Source organism: Rhinolophus ferrumequinum, chromosome 7 (genome assembly GCF_004115265.2).
Source record: "Rhinolophus ferrumequinum isolate MPI-CBG mRhiFer1 chromosome 7, mRhiFer1_v1.p, whole genome shotgun sequence".
NCBI lineage: Eukaryota > Metazoa > Chordata > Mammalia > Chiroptera > Rhinolophidae > Rhinolophus > Rhinolophus ferrumequinum.
The window spans coordinates 91990550-92011095 of record NC_046290.1 but is presented as its reverse complement, the minus strand read 5'-3'; the positions used below and the strand labels follow the sequence as shown (position 1 = coordinate 92011095).

Sequence of the window (20546 nt, the reverse complement as noted above, 5' to 3'; positions counted from 1 at the left end):
GACACTTGGACGTGGGGCTCTCCAGGGCCACCGAGTAAATTCCTCCAGGCTTGAACCAGCAACCTGGCTGCATGTCCTGAGAATTACGAATCTGAAAACCCTTCATTTGGTACTTTTACACTTGGCATTGGGACTGCCCTGGGAGAAGTTTGAAGGAGTATGCGAGACAGCACAGCAGAGCCTCACAGAGCTGCCTGCAATGGTTTGAGCTGGTGGGGGCAAGACTGGGGATGGTGCCAGCTGCAGCCATCAGCCACCTTCCACCTGCACCTTCACCTGTATTGGCTCTTAAGCTGTGCTACTATTCCAAGAATGGTGCTCTTTAGACCTTTCAGTAAGGGATGGGACATGGTGGCTGTGAGAGTCCTACAGGCAATGACATCAGATGACGCAGAGGGATGGCCACACATTCTGGCACACTGACTCACGGATTAGTCCAACACGACAGACACATGCCGTGTGCCGGGTGCAGTCACAGACCCCTGGGACCCAGAGGCGAGGAACTCCCGCTCTGCTGCGGCAGGTGGATAATCAGATACGCACATCTGACCCACACAGCGGCCCCACAGCACAGGTCCACCTGCGCCCAGGGACAGAGACAGGGGCTCCAGGAGAGCCGAAAGGGCAGTGCTATCCTCTTCTCTGTACCCGGACAACTCTTTCCTTAAACCAAGAAACAGTGCTAAAAACAAAGCACTGCATCGGAGCTTTCCAAGGTGTGGTCACCAGACCCCACGCGTGTGTGGAGGGCTGCAGAGCCCTGGGTCCCACTCCAGACCCCGAGTCAGACATTCAGGGTGCGGCCCAGGGCTCTCATTGTTAACCAATGCTCCGAGGAATCCCACTCAAGTCCAGGAGTCACTGACCTGTGTAACGAGGGCAAATTGGTCCAATCCCAGGACTTCTGGAGTTGAGGCTGGAGCTAGAACTGATCATTTTCAAGTGTCCACAGTTACAGACGTGCTTAGCTTCCTCCTTGCACATACATTCTCGCCCTCCTAGGAGACATCTGGACTTACCCTGCCTATATTTTCTGATCCAAACAAATTAGAGGCGTTCTCCATTTCAGCACGAGCCTTCTCACATAGGGGAGGGTCCAAGGTGCCTCTCATTTAAAATAATCTATGAGTAAATATCCATATTATAACACAAATAGCAGAGTAAGCACACATGGGTTTGCTTTAATAACCCTACAAAACGGAGGCCCTACCACAGGCTTTTACATTTAATTTTCAATCAAGGGGCTTTCCCTGAACACCCATCTGTGGCAGCAACTCTCTTCCCCTCACTCCCCCCTCCTTTAATTTTCTGGGCAGCCTTTGACACACCTGAACTTTTACTGTGTGGTAATTTGCTTGTTTGCTTAGCGATTGCCTCCAGGAAGGCAGGGACTTTGTTTTCATTCATTCAACCAACATTTTCTATTTCCCCTATTCTAGGCCCTGGGGATACAGTGGTGAACGAGATAAGACTCATGGAACTTAGAGTCTAGTGAGCAGAGAGAGACCAGCAAGTCAGGAAACACAGCATGTGTCGTAAGGAAAGAAATGAAATGGGAAAGGAGGACAGAGGCAGCGGGGAAGGAGGCTGATGCCACAGCGTCTGCAGGCCACTGTGGGTCCTACCTCTGCTTCCTAGAGAAGTGGAAGGGAAGCTGCCTGATGGGAAGAAGAAAGTTATGGAGGATAATGGTTCACTTGGGTTGAGATGCCAATGATAGAATTGTCCAGTAAAGAGCTGAAAACACAGAGCTTTCTCTACTGGGGTATTACTTTTTCTCATTGCTTTGTAAGGTCTCTCTCTCCCACTCTTTCTTCCTCCTTTCCACCCTCCCCCACTCTCTCTCTAAACACACACACGTACACTTTCTCTGTCATACACAATGTAAATATTTTTGTCAGTTTACCTATCCATTCATCCATCTATCAATCAATCATCAGAAAGCTGTTACTTTCCCTTTGTAATTTCTACCTTGGCATTATGGCAAGAAAGCTTTTTTCCTACCCCAACACTGTATGTGTCCATGTAAAATTTCTCCTAGTATTTTTACGGTTTTGTGTTTTACATTTAAATATTAAAACATCTAGACTTTATTCTGCATGAGGCTGAGCTCCCACTCTATTACTTTCTACAAAGATAGCTAATTATCGTGGCACCACTTATTGAAGACTCCATCCTTTTCTAATCTATTTAAACTCAAGCAATTTTTACATACATCTTTTTCTAAGTTCCCCCTCCCTCAATTTTAAAAAATACAGAAAGCTTCCAGAGGGGGAAAAAACCCAATTAACCATGTCTAGACACAGAATTAACTGCTTAACACAACTGGTCCTTTTTCCATTATCAATGACAAATTCTGGATTACTAACTACATTTGGGCTTTCCATGGAAAATGGAGGGTGTCCAGTAATCTTTATATTCTGTAAATCCTACAAATCGTACAGTTTTTTTAAGGATTGAAATATCACGGAAATGTATCATTATAAAAATAGTCCAACAAAAAGATAAATGAAAAGGTAAAAAAATAAGTTATGCAATAAAATTTCAAGAATATGCTGTTTTTGTGCTCCAGGCTATTTTGATACTAGTCCAAACAGTACCTAATAACATTTTTTTCCCCCAACTCCTTTAGGTTTACCTTTAGGGAAATTAGAGGGCACACGTACAGTCATTTGGGGGTTAATTCTCACTGACGTTCAATGCCTGGAGTCTTTGCTCTGTTCATTAGAGCATTAAATCTGAAAGCTCAGGAGAGCAATGCAGCCGGGCTGCAAGAGTGATGCCAGAAAGTTCTGCATTAAAAATTCATATTGTAGGCTTGCCTCAGAACTTGTCTCTGGCTGGAAGGAGAGCTGGCGGGGAAATATGAGACACCCCACCGTCTTTCTGGCAATTGGAGACATTCCTCAACACACAGCACCTCAGGAAGAGAATGAAAGGGCAAATAAGCCGTGAAGGAAATCAATGATTTCAATTAGCTAGCTCTCTCTAGCTTTCCTACAGCAAGCTTCTCATCCTTAAGGCTGGTTCAAAAAAGTTTTTCTACGATATCCCAGAACACGAACTCTAGCCATCCTTGCTGGTGCCCAGATGTTTGGCACCTCTCTTCATTTGTTTTACACCAGCCCAGAGAGCCCCAAATTCTCCAAGCTAGATGGAGTCAGATCTCTCCCCAACTCTACAAGCCGCCCTGCTGTGCGGCTGGAGGAGACCACACACAGAACAACGTGAGGAGATGGGTCCTGCACACATGTGGCATTTAGATTTCAGAAGATAGTTCATCTCTGATTATTCACCTCCATAGTTGATTTTTGGGGACATATTTATTAAGACATTAATAGCTCTGCAACGGTTTGTGCTCCCAACTTTTTGCTTGCAGTACCTGAACGGTAACTAGTTAAGATTTGTATATTCAGAGTCCCTTAGGAAGATGATGTGACACAAACAGTGCACTTTACTCTAATAGCCGCAGCATGCTAATACAAAGAGTAGGTCCTGCAATGCAGACGGACTGGTTTTCCCAAATTCAACGTGGAAAATGGGATTCTTTACGGTTGGAACAGACCTCACAATGGGGGAAGTGAACATTTTTTAAATGGGCCAGGTAAGATCCTGGGTGCTTGCAGACAACAGCAGCAGTGGAAGCCTGTTGATTAAGGGTGTGTGTCGATCCTGTGCCATCGTGCCAGGCACTGTGTGGCATTACATCATTTCACGTACGAGGAAACTGAGGCTCGAGTAAGGAAACTCAGTGCCCTGGCCAAGGTGACTGCACTCATGGAGTCAGGAATCAAAGCCTGCAGTGACCCTGAGATGTGGGGTTTCCCCCCACACTCACACTGTGCCCCCATATTCTGGATGGTGCCTTCCCTGAAGGCCATTCCACAAATAGGCTGTACAAGGTCTTCGATCCAGTCGTCATCTAGTCTAGTCCTCTTGTTTTACTAATGAGGGACTTTGCAAGGCTACAACTGGTGACAGAGCTGGAGTCTCAGGTCTTGCGCCTTCCACTGTGCACTGGCCAGAGGAGGCTGCAATGTCTGTCATGTCACAAAGCAGCAGTCTGGTAATGGGGCCCTGTGCCAGTGCTGCTGGGGGCCCTCAGAGAATTCTGGGGGTCCAGAGGCCCTTGTCTGATGATGTGTCTGTCACAAGGGAAGCCACCTAAAGTGCTACAGCCACTGGCAGAATATAAATGCACTAAAGAGCAAGTGTGACACTTCCTAGTTTAAACCTGTAAGGCAAGGACAGTGGTGTATTAAGTCAGGCTCCCAAACAACAAGGAAATCCATGGGGAACCCCCTCTTTGATACACCCATTGGATGGAACATGGAGCAGCATGCATTCCGTTTCTGAAGAATAGCTCATGACATGAAAGAAATATTTACATGTCAAGTAAAAACCCCTAGAAATGAAAGCTGCATATCAATGTGATGCCACTTGTGAAAGATAAAAGAAAAAATATTATAGTCTATAATACAGTAATAACTATGTACGGTGTCAGATGGATACTAGACTTCTCGGGGTGATCACTGCGTAAGTTATATAAATGTCTAATCACTAAGTTGAATGACTTAAACTAATATAATATTGTGTATCAACTGTAATTGCAAAATGAAAAAGTTACACACACACACAATAAATGAAGCGCTACATAGAAAAAACACTGGAAGGAAATATGACAAAATATTAACGAGTTATCTCTGTGCTGTGAGATAATGAGTGATCTATTTAAAAAATATTTTAGAAATTTCTAAATTTTGTATAATAAACAGATGAGACATTTTAAATTAGAAATAATAAATGTCATATAAAAGCAATTAGTCTTCACTGATGTGAGGCACCCCGTGGGAAGGGCAGTTTCTTCCTTCTGCCAGCTGTCCTGCATCCCTTTCCACAGTGCCCGTGACTGCTCAGTGAGCATCAGACTGAGTTCTCCTCTGACACTTTGGAAGCCAAGGAGAAGACGTGTGTGTTACAGTGACCTGCGTGGCCACAGCCCTCAGAGCAGCCAGAGACTCCCTGGGGTGAGTCATTCATGCACGAGCTTCTGAAGGAATTTCACTGGTGGCTGAAGGTGGCGAGAATGTTCCAGACTGGGCCTCCATCGTAATTCCTCCTTTTTGAAGCATTTTAAAGGTTCTGATGGCTCCCATTTTCCTCTTAGAAGACAACAGCTTCCTTAGTTTGCCCTTCTAGAGAGCAAACGACCTCACTGGTCGTTCACCTCTGCTGTACCCTGATGCACTTGTCTTCACGCTGATTTATTAAGTCAACAAAAGTTGATGAGATACTTGATGAGGGACCAATAGCCGAGCACACGGTACCCAAGAATAAGACAAGGACCCTCCTCTGTCAACACTGCAGTTTCAGGAACACACCCACTATCTTGCTCGATCCCCCACAGTTGCAAGCAGGAAGGCACACATTCTAATGCCCATTTTACAGATCACTAGACGCGCTATGATTTCTACAAATGGATGTTTTCTCCCAACAGTCCCCTTACTGTTTCTTTTACCTTCAAACTGTGAGTTCCCCAAGGTTTACCTTTATAGTGAATCAGAAAAAGTTTGAGGATCTTTAAAAAAAGCACAATTTTTATAAAACCATGCCAAACCCACGTGACTGACTAGGAATAATGCTTTTCTCTACAATCCACTCTTCTAGGATGCTGGATGAATGAGATTGCTATCTCTATATTGATAAATACGTCTACGAGTATACCCGTGCATATAGGACAGCTGTATGTATGCGTGTATGTGTTTTGTACACAGAGACTGTGTGCACATCCCGTCTGTAACAGCCCCGCCCCCTGTATAGTTCTCGCTTGCACTTGACACAATGCCTGGCATTTCAATGCAGGCCTCTGGTAAGATTAGCTGACAGGAGGAGTAAAAGTTGCCGATTCTCACTGATGCCATGTCATTTGCAGACCCGTGTGGAGTTGATAGAACAGGTGAAGAATCCTTGGCACTCAGAGGAATTTCTACCTGGATTTGAAAACAGGAAGCCATCCCCTTCTTTCTGCCTGGCACCCGGGAGTGGAGAAAACCCCAGATCAGGGCTGTACCGCTTAGAGAAGGCAAAACAGCTGCCGTCGGTGCAGAAGCCAAGGAAGGAAAGCTCTTTAGGGCTCACCGGGCATTGGATTTTAGGTGTGAAGCACAATACTGTATAGGGAAAATCCCAGGAATTTCACAATGTGCACACACTCTTTTAGAGATAAGATACAGAAGGAAAAAAATGTCATCAGTGTTCCCTTCAAGTCTACTTCAGTTCTTTCTAAGGTTTAAGGGACAGTAGGTTCTTTATTCAAGTCCATGCCCTGGAAACCATAAAAGTAGCTGCTTTGCTATTTTTAGGGAAGTTAATCTAACCAGGATAATTACAGCAACCCGTACTGGAAATTGATGACTAATCAAAACGACAGGAAATAGAAAATTTTACATTCTTAAAGGTACAGCAGAGAGACTCCAGGACACTGAAGTTGATCTTTACAGATTGAACTGGGGGAAGCAAAATTGGTCTAATAAGATAATCAAAATAGTGTGTGAGTCTCAGGCTTCACCGCCTGGGCTCTACCTGGCCCAGTTTCCTGAGTCTTTCTTTCATGTGGAATTGTAAAAAGTTAAATAAAAGAGAAATCAATCTGTTAGGTTAAGTCCAGTGGGGCTTGTGGGTGAGGGACAGAGACCTGAAACCCTTCAGGAAAGCCTCTCACCCCGTCAGGCTCCCTCAGGCAACACTGCTCCCTTAAGAAGGCAGCACCCACCACAAAGGGACTTTACAGGCCACTGTGGTCATGCGCGAGCCATATGAGCCATAGGTTGGGAAAGCACCCATCCCACCGCCATTCTCCCACATCCTGGCGGCATTTCCCACCGGAGTCCTGTCTTGAGCTGTTGGTTTTGTCACCTTTTCAAATCAAGTGTTATGTCTTTCATGCCCCCCTGCTGGAATGGAATTCCCATAATGTGGGGGTACAGGCTGCCCTAAACAATCTCAGCAGAGCCGTAAGCCAGGCTCCCTTGGAAGAGCTTTCTCTGAGCTTACTGCATTTGTGATAAAACACTAGCTATATACCTGAAATAAAGAAAATACTGTAAAATTAACCCAAGTGAAGTTCCTCATAAATGTCTCTTGTAATGTAATGTGTAAGTACGTGTATATACAATGTAGCTCTTTCTCAAAAGCGTATAGGCGAGGAATACAACATGAGTGACCTTAAGAAATACAAATTTTACTGGCAGGAACGGTTTGGGAGGTGCAAATTCTCCTAAGACTAACATTAGCTATAAAAAAATGTAGCATATTTCAGTGCAATTCAATATTTTCTTTCATCGGAGGCTCAGAGCCTCAGCCCACAAGTTAAGAGGAATGTAATAAGCTGACTGTATGTGTTAACTGAAGTTAGCATCCAGGATTCTGGGGAACGGAGCAAAGAGGTGGTAGCAGACTTGTGCAGAAATGGGGATTCCTACACTTGCGCCCAGACAACTAGTATCCTGCCTGGGAGAGCTGCATTCCTCCCGCAGTGTGCAGCTCAACCCAAACCCAAGAACTAGTAAACAGCTGCGAAAGACAGGCGCACAGACCGGGGCCAGGGTGAGCGGCCAGGCCTCGGTGGGCCGCTGCTGGGTGCCAACAGCCGCCTGTCCAGTCCAAGGCCATCGCGGGGAACCACTGAGGTATTCAAATCCACACCATTCTGCTTTGCTAGCATCTCCAAGTGAACGTCAATTAGGCCGCTAAGTCTCCATTTGCTAAGAGAAGGGGTAAGATCTATACACAGGGTGACCATCTGAGAGGAGGTACTTTTTTAACTAAAAAAAAAAAAAAAAAAAAGAAATAAAAAGGCAGAGAAATAATTCATTTATTTAACCCAGAATCAGTTATAATCTGAAACCCTGCAATCCTCTTACACAACAACTGTTGTGGCAAACCCTGCTATGTTCCAGCAAATATTAAACTGTGCTTGCCATTTGTCTAAGGAATCTTGCATTAATAAACATGAAGAAGAACACTTTTACCTCCCACTCTCAATGACAGGACCAAACAAAGACCAGCTGTATTCATCAATGGGTCCTTGTTGTGCACAGAAAGGCTAATTACATTTTGCTTCAAGCCTACACACGGAAAACTTTACTGCTGCCGGCCCGGCCCAGCCAGCCTGTGCTGTCCCAGCTGACACAGGGCGAGGGCCGTACACAATACACCGGGTTCTTGGAACAGCCTCGTGCCTTCGACCTGCAGCCTTCTTTCCAAAATGGGACGAGGGATGGTCACCCCAGTGACATCTCCCAGCGGCAGAGAGGCAGAGGCAACACATACTCAAATCTCCGGGGGAGATGATGCCAATGAGGTCAGTCTTCTCCAAGGCCTGCTAATTTCAGAAAAGCAAGCCCTACTGTGGGGTTGCCTGGAATAGCTTCCATTGTTACGGTGCTGTCACTGTGCTAGGTACAACACACACCCTGGCTGTGCTCTTCACAACCACCCCTGCTTTGCCTATTATGCCCATTGTACAGGTGAGAAAAGTGAGACAGAGGTCAGTGAGCTTATCCCAGATCACACAGGGAGAGAGAGTACTGGACTCCCGTGACTCACACTCAGGTCAGTCTTCTCCAAAGCTCACGTTCCTCTATGCTTCCCAACCTCCTTCCTACGTTTTCTGTCAACAAATATTTAAGAATCCCTCCTTTTGAAGACAGAAAGTAAATTGTTTTGAAATGTTTTAAGATCGTTTGTGAAAAGATTTGTCCCTGGTGGGCTTATATTCATATATAGTAACGAAAAGATGCTTAGTCTAATAAAATATATGTAGGTTAGGGCTGAAGCAAATGGCAGAGTGACAAACCTTTCCCAGAAAATAAAAGGGGAGAGGAATGCAGGGGGGGAAGCTTCATATTGGATCCCAAGACTGAAGCAATCGCCTCCAAAGATAAAAGAAAGTAGCAATTATTATCTCAGCCCATTCTCTACATTTTTTGTGGATTACTTCTCTGGGAACCATTTACAGTAAGTGTTTGGCCTTAGGCTGCCTTTTGTTAGCATCTGTCCATTTCTGATTTGGGAACTGCCTGATCCCTGTCTGAACCGAAGTCCAGCCCCCGGCACCCACGGTGCCCGCTTTGCTGCTACGGAGAAGCCATTTGGGACTTCTGGCTGGTCCTGCAGAAGAAGAGCAGCCTTGCCGGCCTTGTGCTTCCACAAACTGCAGTCCTTTGGGCTCCAGGAAGTCCTCACCTTAACTTATCCTCCATCCTCAAATCACATGTCAGCCCCTTTTGGAAGGCTTCCTTGCAATTCTTTCCTTTCGCTCCAGCTGGGTGGGGTCCTGGGCTGGAGACCTGCCATTCCCATCTTCCGCCTCTCCTGCCCACCTGTCTCCCGGGGGCTGCCCTCTGGCTTCTGAATTTACCAAGAGGAGTCCGGCGGGGGAGGGAGGTAAGGTCAGGGGTTTCTGGTGCGGCCCTGGATCTCTCCACCCTGCCTAAGGCCACAGCTCCTCTCAAACCCAGGTGTGCCAGAGCCTGCCCAGTGCTCACCAGCGATGCCCGATTCCCTTTATGGCTTCCCTCTTCCCAGGCCATGCCAGGGCGGGCAAACAGTCCCAATGTTAAACTGTCTCTGGTTGCCCTCGTTGGAGTGTGCCATCTGTCTTCTGCAGAGACCCTGACTGGCACAGGTACCCGTGCTAACTAATGTCCTTTCTGCCACAGCAGTGATCACACTGGACTGCAATGGCTTTTCTCTCCCTGAGCCTTTTCTCCCAGGATTTCCAGAGCCCAGCACAGGTCTATGCACAAAGGAGACCTCCCAAGAGCGTCTGCTGGATTAATGAGTGGACCTGTTAGCTGAGTCATGGCCATCATGTACCGTCAGGCTTGTCCTGTCCACATGCACACGTGCACACCACACCCTGCCTCCCCACTCACAACTGGAGAAGACAAGAGAATTTCCTGCTATTATCACAGTAGCGGACACACCCCAGGAACGCCCATGCCCCCGTCAGCAGTTTGTGACAACAGCCAGTCCTGAGGCAAAGCATTTTTACAATAGAGCAATCAACCCCTACACTTTTTGATTCAATTTTCTGGTTCTGGGTGAGAGAAGTGAATCATCCCGCAGTGTCAGTGGGAACAGGGGCTAAGACGTCCCTTCCTGTCCAGTTCTGTCTCCCAGTGACTTCCTGCCACCATCATGTTCCCTACCTAAGAAAGATGAAAACCTGGGAGTAGAGGACAATTTACGTCTTTACTAGATGGCTGTTCTCTGCTGCTTCCTCAACCCCTAAAACAAACCAATCAGACAGACATAAATTTTCCTTGTGGCTTTTCAGAAGTCCAAAAAGAAAATAAAAAACGATCAATCTAGACCAGGGACAGTATTTAGCCACTGTGTGACAAGTGGCATTTTTTTGCTGTCAATTCTCAACAGTTTCAGTAGACACTTTATGTCATCAGACAATTTTTTTCCTCCAAGTAGGTGCGCGACCATGTCCACGTGCATGGCTGATAGCACCTGCCCAGCGGGCACGGCGAGAGCACAGCAGGAGACACCACGTCTGGAAGCTGAACTTCGTAACACTTTCAGAGCAGTGGCTTTCAAAGTGGGTTTTGATTGAGATCCACAGGAAGAACTGTATTTTACATTGTGACCCAGTAACTATATGCTTATATACAAAATTAAAACAAAAGCATCACAAAACAAAACCTAACTTTACTATGTACCATGAGTCATGACGTTTTCTGTTCGATTCTATTATTCTGTTTTATATTCTATTTTATTACCCAACTAGCTTGTTGCCATTCACTAAACTGATTTCACAATTGTGACCCACAGTTTGAAAAACACTGGCAACAACAAAGACAATCCGATTAAAAAAATGGGCAGAGGACCTGAAGAGACATTTCTCCAAAGAGGACATACAAATGGCAAAAAGACATGAAAAAATGCTCAACATCACTAATCATCAGAGAAATGCAAATAAAAACCACAATGAGATATCACCTCACCCCAGTCAGAATGGCTGTCATCAACAAGACAAATAGTAACAAGTGTTGGAGAGGCTGTGGAGAAAAAGGAACCCTCATACACTGTTGGTGGGAATGCAGACTGGTGCAGCCGTTATGGAAGGCAGTGTGGAGGTTCCTCAAAAAATTACAAATAGAATTACCATATGACCCAGCAATCTCTCTCCTGGGTATCTACCCAAAAAATCTGAAAACATTTATACATAGACATGTGTGCTCCAATGTTCATTGCAGCTTTGTTTATGGTGGCCAAGACATGGAAACAACCAAAGTGTCCTTCGATCGACAAATGGATAAAGAAGATGTGAGATACACACAGGCACAATGGAATACTACCGTATTTTGCTGTATATAATGTGCACTTTTTTGCCCAAATTTGTGCGGGAAAAATAAGGGTGCGCATTATACATGGGTAGTACTGATTCTGTATCTATATTAATGTGTTTAATTCTTTTATTTATGCTTATGAATTAAAAGTGTAACTCTAGAAAGCAATAACGACATCCATATGCAAAATAATACTGTGGAATACGATAATCGGTTTTGTTGCACTTATGAGGAACTTGCAACGAAAGTAATTTTGGCCAACGATTCAATGAAATGAAAATGAGGAGCAACGTCTTGTTGTCCACAGAGTAAGTGATTCTGACTTGATAAGATGGGTGATGCTGACTTTATTGCCACAGGGTGACAGCGCGACATTTCTCTCCCTACACTTTAGGCGGGAGCTAGCAATCTAGCTGATATTTTTACAAAAATTATTGGAAAATCGCTTGGAAAATTAAAATGAAAGATTTTTCCCCTGAAAGTTTGGGCCAAAACTGTGGGTGCGCATTATATACGGGAGTGCATTATACATGGCAAAATACGGTAGTCAGCATTAAGAAAAGATGAAATATTGCCATTTATGACAACCTGGACGGATCTTGAGATTATTATGCTAAGTGAAATCAGTCAGACAGGAAAAATTGAGAACCATATGACTTCACTCATATGTGGGATATAAAACTGAAGGCCACAAAGAAACAAGACAAGCAAATAAAGAAACAAAAACTCATAGACACAGACAACAATTTAGTGGTTACCAGAGGGAAAAAGGGGGTGAGGAGATGCTAGAAGAGAGTAAAGAGGGTTAAATATATGGTGATGGAAGGAGAACTGACTGCGGGTGGTGAGCACGCAATGGGATATATATGTAGATGATGTAATACAGAATTGTACACTTGAAACCTATGTAGTTTTGTTGACCGTTGTCAACAATAAATTTTACTGAATAAAAAAAGAAAAAAGATAAACATTGGCTTAGAAGCTGGTTGCACAAAAGTTTTTTCTTAAGTGCATAACAAAGCAAACTTTGGTCATAGATACATAAGAAAAAGGTGTAGATTTAATAAATATAAAATAAATTAATGGAAGCTAGTGAAATAATCCAATATAGCCGTACCACAGTCACTATGAATTTTGTCAACGGTAAAAGGATGTGGATAAGAACGAATAACCCAAGGAATTAGCATATTGTCTATAGATCAAACTATATTAGAAAAGAAATGCTACAAACTAAAGATAGAGCTATGTGTCAGAATAAAATATTATAACTTAAAAAATCTAATTTACTGAGAAAAGGAAGTTACTTAGTAGAATACAGTCTAGGCAGAAATAATAGAAAACCAAGAAGACAGGCTGGCAGAAAAGGAAATGCAGACCCAGACAGACACCGAGGAGCACCAAGGTGACAGCGGCTGGTGTGCTTTCTGCCCAGGTTATACTCTGGAGTGCGGCAGGAACTCTCGGGCTGGCAGTCCGGGGGGTGGGGGAGACACACATCTGCCACCCCGTTGACAGTGATGCCCTGGATTGCAGGAGTTAATACCAGAGCCACCGGTTTTCACAGTGAAATTTTAACGGTTACCACACCTTAAATCAGTTCATTCTGTACCACAGAAAGTCATATTTCAACACACAGAGAGAAGAAGGTACAATGACCTGGTGATTTCCACAGGTATTAGACACGCCAACAGGCCAGCGAGAGCTGCCGAGATTGATCAGGGTATTTTAGTCTTTGTGCAGAAGTTCTGTGCTCATGATCGAAATCGGTCTGACTACCAAGGCCTGGGCGCTGGGCTCTCAAAGTCTCAAGCTACTAACAACCCAGAACAAAGGTCAGGCCCACCTCCACGTGCCCTCAGTGCAGCTGGCCCAGTAGCACCCCAAAGGCCAAGGGTGAGCGTGGTGAGACAGAGGGATGCTGAGTAGCAGCACCTCACGTAGCACAGGAACCTGGGAGGACGGCGGCGCTATTCAGAGGCACCTCACCACCCCACACTCACGAAGGCCCCTGAGGCAGCCTGAGACACAGCTGGGGACACGTGGGTTTCTGCGGGAGACGGGAGGAGGCTCCCAGACAGCAAAATGTGGTTCCAACTCTAGCCTGGCCTTACCTGTCTGGACTTCAGTAGAGGAGGCCATGGCTAGGAACAATCCCTGTGGCTTTACCTTTCTTGATTTATGTCAATATTATTTCTCCTTTTCTGGGTTCTGCATGGAGTGTGGGCTGGCAAGAGCTGACCCTGTAGCAGATCACTGATTTCCTACTCACAAGAGCCTTGTGTGATATACCTGCCCAAATACGCATGCTGCTATGTGTACGTGTCTGCACAGGGACGTCTAGTGCTGTAAGGTGTGACGTGGGCAAATACACCCGTGTGGGAACGAAGGACTCGGGCACAGGTACATTGAAGGTGATGCGATTTGTACAGACCGAGTTCCACAAAATGCCCCATGAACGCGTATCACATCTTCTATAAGTTGACTCTTCCAAACCTTCTTAGTAAAAGATACAGTGTTGACCAGGCTTCACAAAAATTAAGTGAAAGTTTCACAGAACCATCCTCGGGTATTAAACTGACAACACAAGGAACTCATGGGAATGACACTGCGTTCCTTACAGTGGCTCAGAGGCCAAGCACCTTCTAAACCCCGTACCGCTCTGTGAGAGCGAAGCAGGGAAAATCTGTTTTGGATTAGCAACATCAGGTGAGACCTGATCAAACACATGCAGATGGAGAAAGCCAGGCAGAGACTTACTTGGCAGTAATTTCTTCATCATATTTGGTTTTCAGGTCAAATAATTCTGTTCGAGTTTTTTCCAGGGCTGAAAGGCAGAAGACATAAAACCATAACATAAGATACTAATTGTTTAAATTAAATTTAATAAGAAACAGTATACAAGCAATATATTCTCATTTCAAGAGTCAAAGATGACAAAAGTTCTTAGAATGGAACAGAAAATCCCTTTCACTTCTACCTCATCGCGTCCCATGCACCTCCTTAGAGATAATCACTGTTAATAGTGTGTAGATTTCCTTCTTTTAAATATATTTTGTTATTTAAAAAATATTTCCATATATAACTGCACATATATGTATATTTTTTTCATCCCCCATAAATAAGATGATACAAATATTCTCTGAGACGTGCCTTTCCCCTAAGCAGAATGGCACAGAAATCGCTCCATGTCAGGACGCAGGAGTATCAGTAACAATTAGCTCTGGTATAAAGGAGCCTGCCTACCACATGCCAGGCACTTTGGGGTACCTAGAAGTGGAGGGGCTAGGGTAAGGAGCTCGACATCCCAACTTCAGATCGATACCACCCAGCTGGCCTCCCAAAGGGCAAATTACATTCCCACTAATACTACGAGTGTGACTATTTTCCTATACTCTCATCAATACCGAATATTACGAATTAAAAATTTTTTGCCTAAAAAATTTTTAGGCAAAACAGTCTTTCACTGATTTAATTAACATCTCCTTGAGTGTTAAACATTGTTAAGATTTTTACATGTGTGTATCAGCCACGTGCATTTCTTCTGCAAACTGCACGTTCACTTCCTTAGCCCATTGTTCTACTGGACTGTTGATCTGTTTTTATTGATTTGTAGGAAGTCTTTATATATTTTGAGTATTCATGTGTCTGTTAAATTTGTTGTGATTATTTTCTCCTACTCTGTCGTTTATGTTTTAACTTGGACTATGTCTTCTAATACTTTCCCCCCACATTTAAATTAAATATATAGTGCTGTTTCCCTTTCAGAACACAAAGAAAAAGGAAAACAATGATTAAAAATTTAGCGTAGCCTTTTTTGGTATCTTTTAGATTTTAAAGGTCTGTTCTTACTGTTCTCCTTAACTTCACTTAGGGTAGAAATAAGCGTTTTTTTTCCCTAGTATTGTTCCAAATGTCAATTCTTGACAGTTAGTGATTTAGATATGTTGGTTGGAAAAAGAGCAGGAAGAAAGGATGTCTCATGGAAGGGATAGAGATGTAATTCAGATCCTCCCACCTCAACACTAACAACTCAACATGGGTGACTAATAGGAGTCAAGGTAGAGACGCTGCGGCTCCCCTCCTCCAGGCTCACCACGGGCAGGGCAACAGGGATCAGAGAGGACCTGGGGGGCCCGGAGATCGACCAAACTCCCCCCATTTCAGTCTTCCCTGCATCAACTTGACTAGGATGAAGAATATCACACCTGTTTGAAGAGTCTGAACTTTATGTTCTGCTTCCTCCAGCTTTGAGGTGGTAGAAATCTGTGTCTCTTGCAGCTTTCTGAAAAGGAAGAGAATAAAACCAAATTGGTCATCTTGTTTACCAATGCAAACAGCTTGTGTTTTGGAGCTACGACAATCAGCTATCTTCCCTGAAACACACAGCTGGCGACAGGCACGCGATCAGGTACCACTCGTAACCCACGAGCACTGTGGAGCCCGCTCACTGATCCTACACACCCCAACTTTGTACCCACGTGGTACATAACATGAAGTGCGTGACCTGTGGGACTTGATGGGTGGTAATTGATGTAGATAGAAGGTTATCCTAAATGTAACTTGTTCTTGAAATGCCAGCTATAAAAAGAAGAAAAGATCATCATCATGCACTCATTGTTTTCTGAAGTTAGCCCACGAAGAATGATACATTTACATTTTGCTGACACACTGAAGGAATTTGTTGGAATAAAGGATGTACTAAATAGATGTGACAGCTGTTCCACTTCTGTTATAATGGAATGCGAATGCAACTGTAATACCCAATGGGGGAAATTTTGAATGTTTTAAACTACATTCCACATATATTTATTTCCCATGATATCCAAATGAATTCCCTGGTCAATAAATAGCATTCCTTCCTCCTAACCTGTAGAAAATTCTCTAAAAATAAGTTTATTATTTTTATATCATATGAACATAACACATTCTCTCATAATAATAAACCTAGGAATACAGAAAAGTAGGAATAATAGTTTAAAGAAAAAAATCACCCAAATTTCAATCACCTATGGAAAAGGACTGCTCACACTTTCATATATTCCAATTACAAAACTACCGTTAACATATGCTCTGACTTAAAAAACACACAAAACACAAATATTGTAAGAGCATGGAAGGTAAAACGTCCTTTCCCTTCCTTGGCTCCATTTCTTCCTCAGACAGAGTTCTTTCAGAGCCTTCTACAATATTTCTACATGTACAGAAATATAAAGTAATATGCAATATACTATAGTGTAATATACTCTTATAGATAATATACAGTAGTATAATATAAACTCATGTAATACACCACAGTGTAATATACATTCATGTAATTTACTATATAGTATAAGTCATGTAATATACTGTAGTGTAACCCACACTCATATGTAATATCCTAGAGTGTAATAGGATAATGTAACACTGCTCTCTCTCCCCTTTCCTTTAGGACAAAAGGGATGGTAGCAGACATGGTATTCTGAAGATTGCTTTTTCATTCATCTCCATACTTTGGAAATGTTCTACTCCAGCATATACAGTTCTTCTTCATTCTTATTAAATAATTGGCTTAACCAAGGCTCTATAAACATTTAGCTTGTTTCTCCTTTCTTTCTACAAAGAATTCTGCAATGACCACTATGTAGATTTGTTGCGTAATTCTGAGAATGAATTTGTTGGATAATAATGGGCAAAAGGTATGTGCAATTTTGTTTGTTTTGATAGATGTGGAGAAACTTCCCAACAAAAAAGCCTCACAAATTTAAACTCCCTCTAATAACACACGAGAGTCTGTTTTCCTGTATCAACACTGGATAAAGTCAAACTTACTTTTACTGCTTATTGCCTTTGCCCATTTTTTTGTATCGGTGTTTTTTTGATTACTTTGTAGGAGCTCTTTTGTATAAAAAATTAGGCCCTTTTCTTATGTGGTGCTGATACTTCTTTCCAGTCTCTGATGCTTTAAAAATATTGTTTATTAGTATTTGTTTTTAAAAATCTATTTTAAATTTTACGTAGTTATATTTAGATAACTTTCCTTTTATGCTTACAGATATTCCCCACTCACTCCAAAATTATTAAAAACAAAATATTTGCCCAAGTTTTCTTCCACTATGTGCATGATTTAATCATTAATATTTAGATCCAAGATCCATTTCAATTTTTTTCATGTAAAGAAGGAGGTAAAGATCTAGCTTTGTCCTCCACTCCCGGTGATCAGTCATTCACATCTTTTTCTTTGTTATGGGAATCTATAAAATCAATTTATTTATTTATTTTTTTGGTTCTTACAGGTTTAAATAAATTTTACATCATAGTATTTTATTTATTTATTATCAATTACAGTTGCAATTCAATATAATTTTATATTAGTTTCAGGTGTACAGCATAGTGGTTAGTCTAGGACCACCTGGCACTATATATAGTTATTACAATACTATTGATTATATTCCCTGTACTGTACTTTACATCCCCGTGACTATTTTGTAACTATAATTTGTACTTCTTAATCTCCTCACCTATTCACATCTTTTAATATAAATCCTTTTACCTAATTTGAAAAGTCAACTTTGGATTCAATTCCCATATGGGTTTATTTCCACTTTTGCAATGCATGAGTTTGCTCTATGTAGATGCAATCACACTGTACATAATTTTGTATCATGCATTTTCCACTTTATCTTATGCTGGACACATTTCTGCTGTTCCTGCGAATTCCACATAACTATTATTTTCATGGCTGCATAATGTTCCAGTCGGGACGGCCCATCTTTTACTGACCCGAGTCTCACTGGCAGGGCACTTCAATTGCGTATGTCCCCTGCTGACCATTATCAATGACGTGGTGAGCACTCTCTCTGCTCACAAAGTGCTTTCTTAGGAGGCTTATTTAGGACAGTCCCGCATCTGTAAGGCCACGAGTCTGCTCACTCTGGGCCCCTGACGCTCTGTGTGGCTTCTTCTTTCCTGGGGACAGTGCCCCGTCCCACTCTCCCAGCAGCTGGTAAGGCGGCCCCGTGCTCCTGAGGACTTTGGGGAGCCACATCTGAGCACAGAGGTCACGGGTGCAGTAGTGGCTCAGGCCCGTCCACCGCAGGCTGACCAGGTGGGAGAGCACAGGCAGATCCCTAATCTGACGCCCAGTTTCTCCATCTGTATAGTGCGATGGCCTCTCTGCAGGTCCGTCCTGGACTCAGTGAGACGTTCCGAGTGGGCCTGGCAGATGCAGCGTAGGCACAGGGCGAGTGGAGTGGGCATTCCGCCCTTAATGAAGCCAGCGTAATAGTACCGCAGACAGGCCGCAGAGAGAAGCGCAAATAGCTGCCCTCGGAGTCAACCGGAAACAACATCACGCCTGGCCTCTCGCTACAAACCACGCCTTTGGTGCCTCTAGTTAATACACACAACACATTTCTTCACAATAGGGCTAAAATATAAAATCTGAATTGCACCAGACTTCTAAAACCCCGACATATGCCATTTGAATTGGTAAGTTCGACAGTCCTTACAGTTTTTACAAGAAATATAACTTTCATTAAATCATCATGCTAGTGAAAAACTAACTCATTATTTGTGGAGAAGTTTTGGGTGAAGTGGGCGGCCCGAGATCTAAAAGTCACAGCAGTTGGATGGTTCATTAACATATTTTACTGATGTCAGCTCCTTGATACATGAAGCGCTGTGACGTAATTGCCGTGTACCCACCACACGCGTTTCATGCCCTGCATAGCCCGGACAGACACGCTCCTTCATTTTTCAAACAAAATTTTGCCTAGAGCCCCTAGGATTTTGGCTTACAACCTGGGCACAGATACATTTTAACACTGTCTTGTCATGTGACATTTAGGGGTAAAACACTACGTCAGTATATATAAACCCCAAAACACACTCACCTCTCCTTTTCTGCAAAATCATTTTGTAACTTTTGTTCCTTTTCGAGAGCTATAGTCTCGGCTTGGTTCTTCAGAGTCTGTTCATATTCTCGGATTTTCTCTTTAAGTGCTTTTATCGTAACCTCTGCAGAAAGAAAAAAAACTCCAGTAAGAGACGCATAGTTCCGTGTAGCTATATATACAGGCTTTCGTAACCGAGTGGGATCGGTGTGTTTTAAACTTTAGCTCTTCAACTCTGACACAAAATCAATGGTTACGAGTCCCTTCGGAGACCTTTTACTCCCTAAATGTTAAATTGAACTTTAAACGTTTAGGTTGAGGCGGATCAATGGATTTTGCTGGGAAGAAGAGCTATGGCTTCTCTAATACAACTTAAAAAAACAGGGGAGATCAATGGTAAAATATAACATTATCTTATTGATGAGTCTTAAATTAGTCTTCTACTGAGGGAAATTAATAAAGTTTTAATGTGGGTTTAAGTACTTCTTACAAAGAAAACAGTTCATAATTGTGTGTACATTTTGGAAGACTCCGTCTTAGCCCAAGTCAGGTCTGGGCCTCCCTGGGTGGGCACAGCTATGCTGTGTCACTGATGAAACATGGAGTGTGCTAAGTGGATCCAGCGTGCATATCCTTGGCTGGAAGGGACCCACCTGCAGCTTGGGTGCTGAGAGCACCCTCTGCCCAGGCCAGAGTCTGGTGGACTAAGGCTGCATGTGCAGAGCAGAAACACACTGCCTGGGGGAGGTGGGGGGGGGGCTGCACCCAAGGGAGGGTGAGGGCCAAGGGTGCGGGCAGCGGGGCTGTGCGATGAAGGAGCAGTGCCCAGGCTCAGGACACATGGCACCTTGGGGAGCAGGCCGTCCCTGGAAAGCCCAGGCCACACCACCAGCGATGGCACGTTTACAGCCGTCACTTTGGTTGCCTCAAATGGGAACACCAAAGCAGATGTAATGAATGGGGCAGGATCCTAACTCAGACTTGTGGGTGGCTCCAGGGCAAGACCAGTCCTCATGCACCCTCCCACAGGTAGGGTGCTGGATGGTCGCTGGCAGAGCGGGCACTGTGGTCCCAGCTCCAAGGAGTGGAGCTCTTGGGGGACTATACCTGCTATGCATGGTCCAGCACCTGGCACAGGCGGGTGCTCAGGAAATGGCTGAGGCACAGATGAATGCAGGGGCTGAGACGCTGCTGACCAGGGTGCGGCCCACCCAGGGCTTGTGACAACGGGGCTCCAGCTCATGTGACAACGCCACCTGCCAGGTCTTTGCCCAAATAAGATCGTGGACTGGTGTCCTTGTTCCTTCAGGTT

General features: G+C 43.8%; 1 protein-coding gene across 11 annotated transcripts in view; it reads right to left on the bottom strand.

Moving 5' to 3' along the window:
• Positions 1–20546, bottom strand: part of CUX1 (cut like homeobox 1) — a 346311-nt gene that overhangs the window by 116859 nt on the left and 208906 nt on the right. For all 11 annotated transcript variants that reach the window (XM_033111153.1, XM_033111158.1, XM_033111154.1 and 8 more), the window contains exons 6-8: positions 19235–19358; positions 15569–15645; positions 14121–14187 (exon numbers count right to left, since the gene is read on the bottom strand). In XM_033111153.1, coding sequence (XP_032967044.1) covers positions 14121–14187; positions 15569–15645; positions 19235–19358 — 268 coding nt within the window. The remainder of the gene's footprint in view (positions 1–14120; positions 14188–15568; positions 15646–19234; positions 19359–20546) is intronic.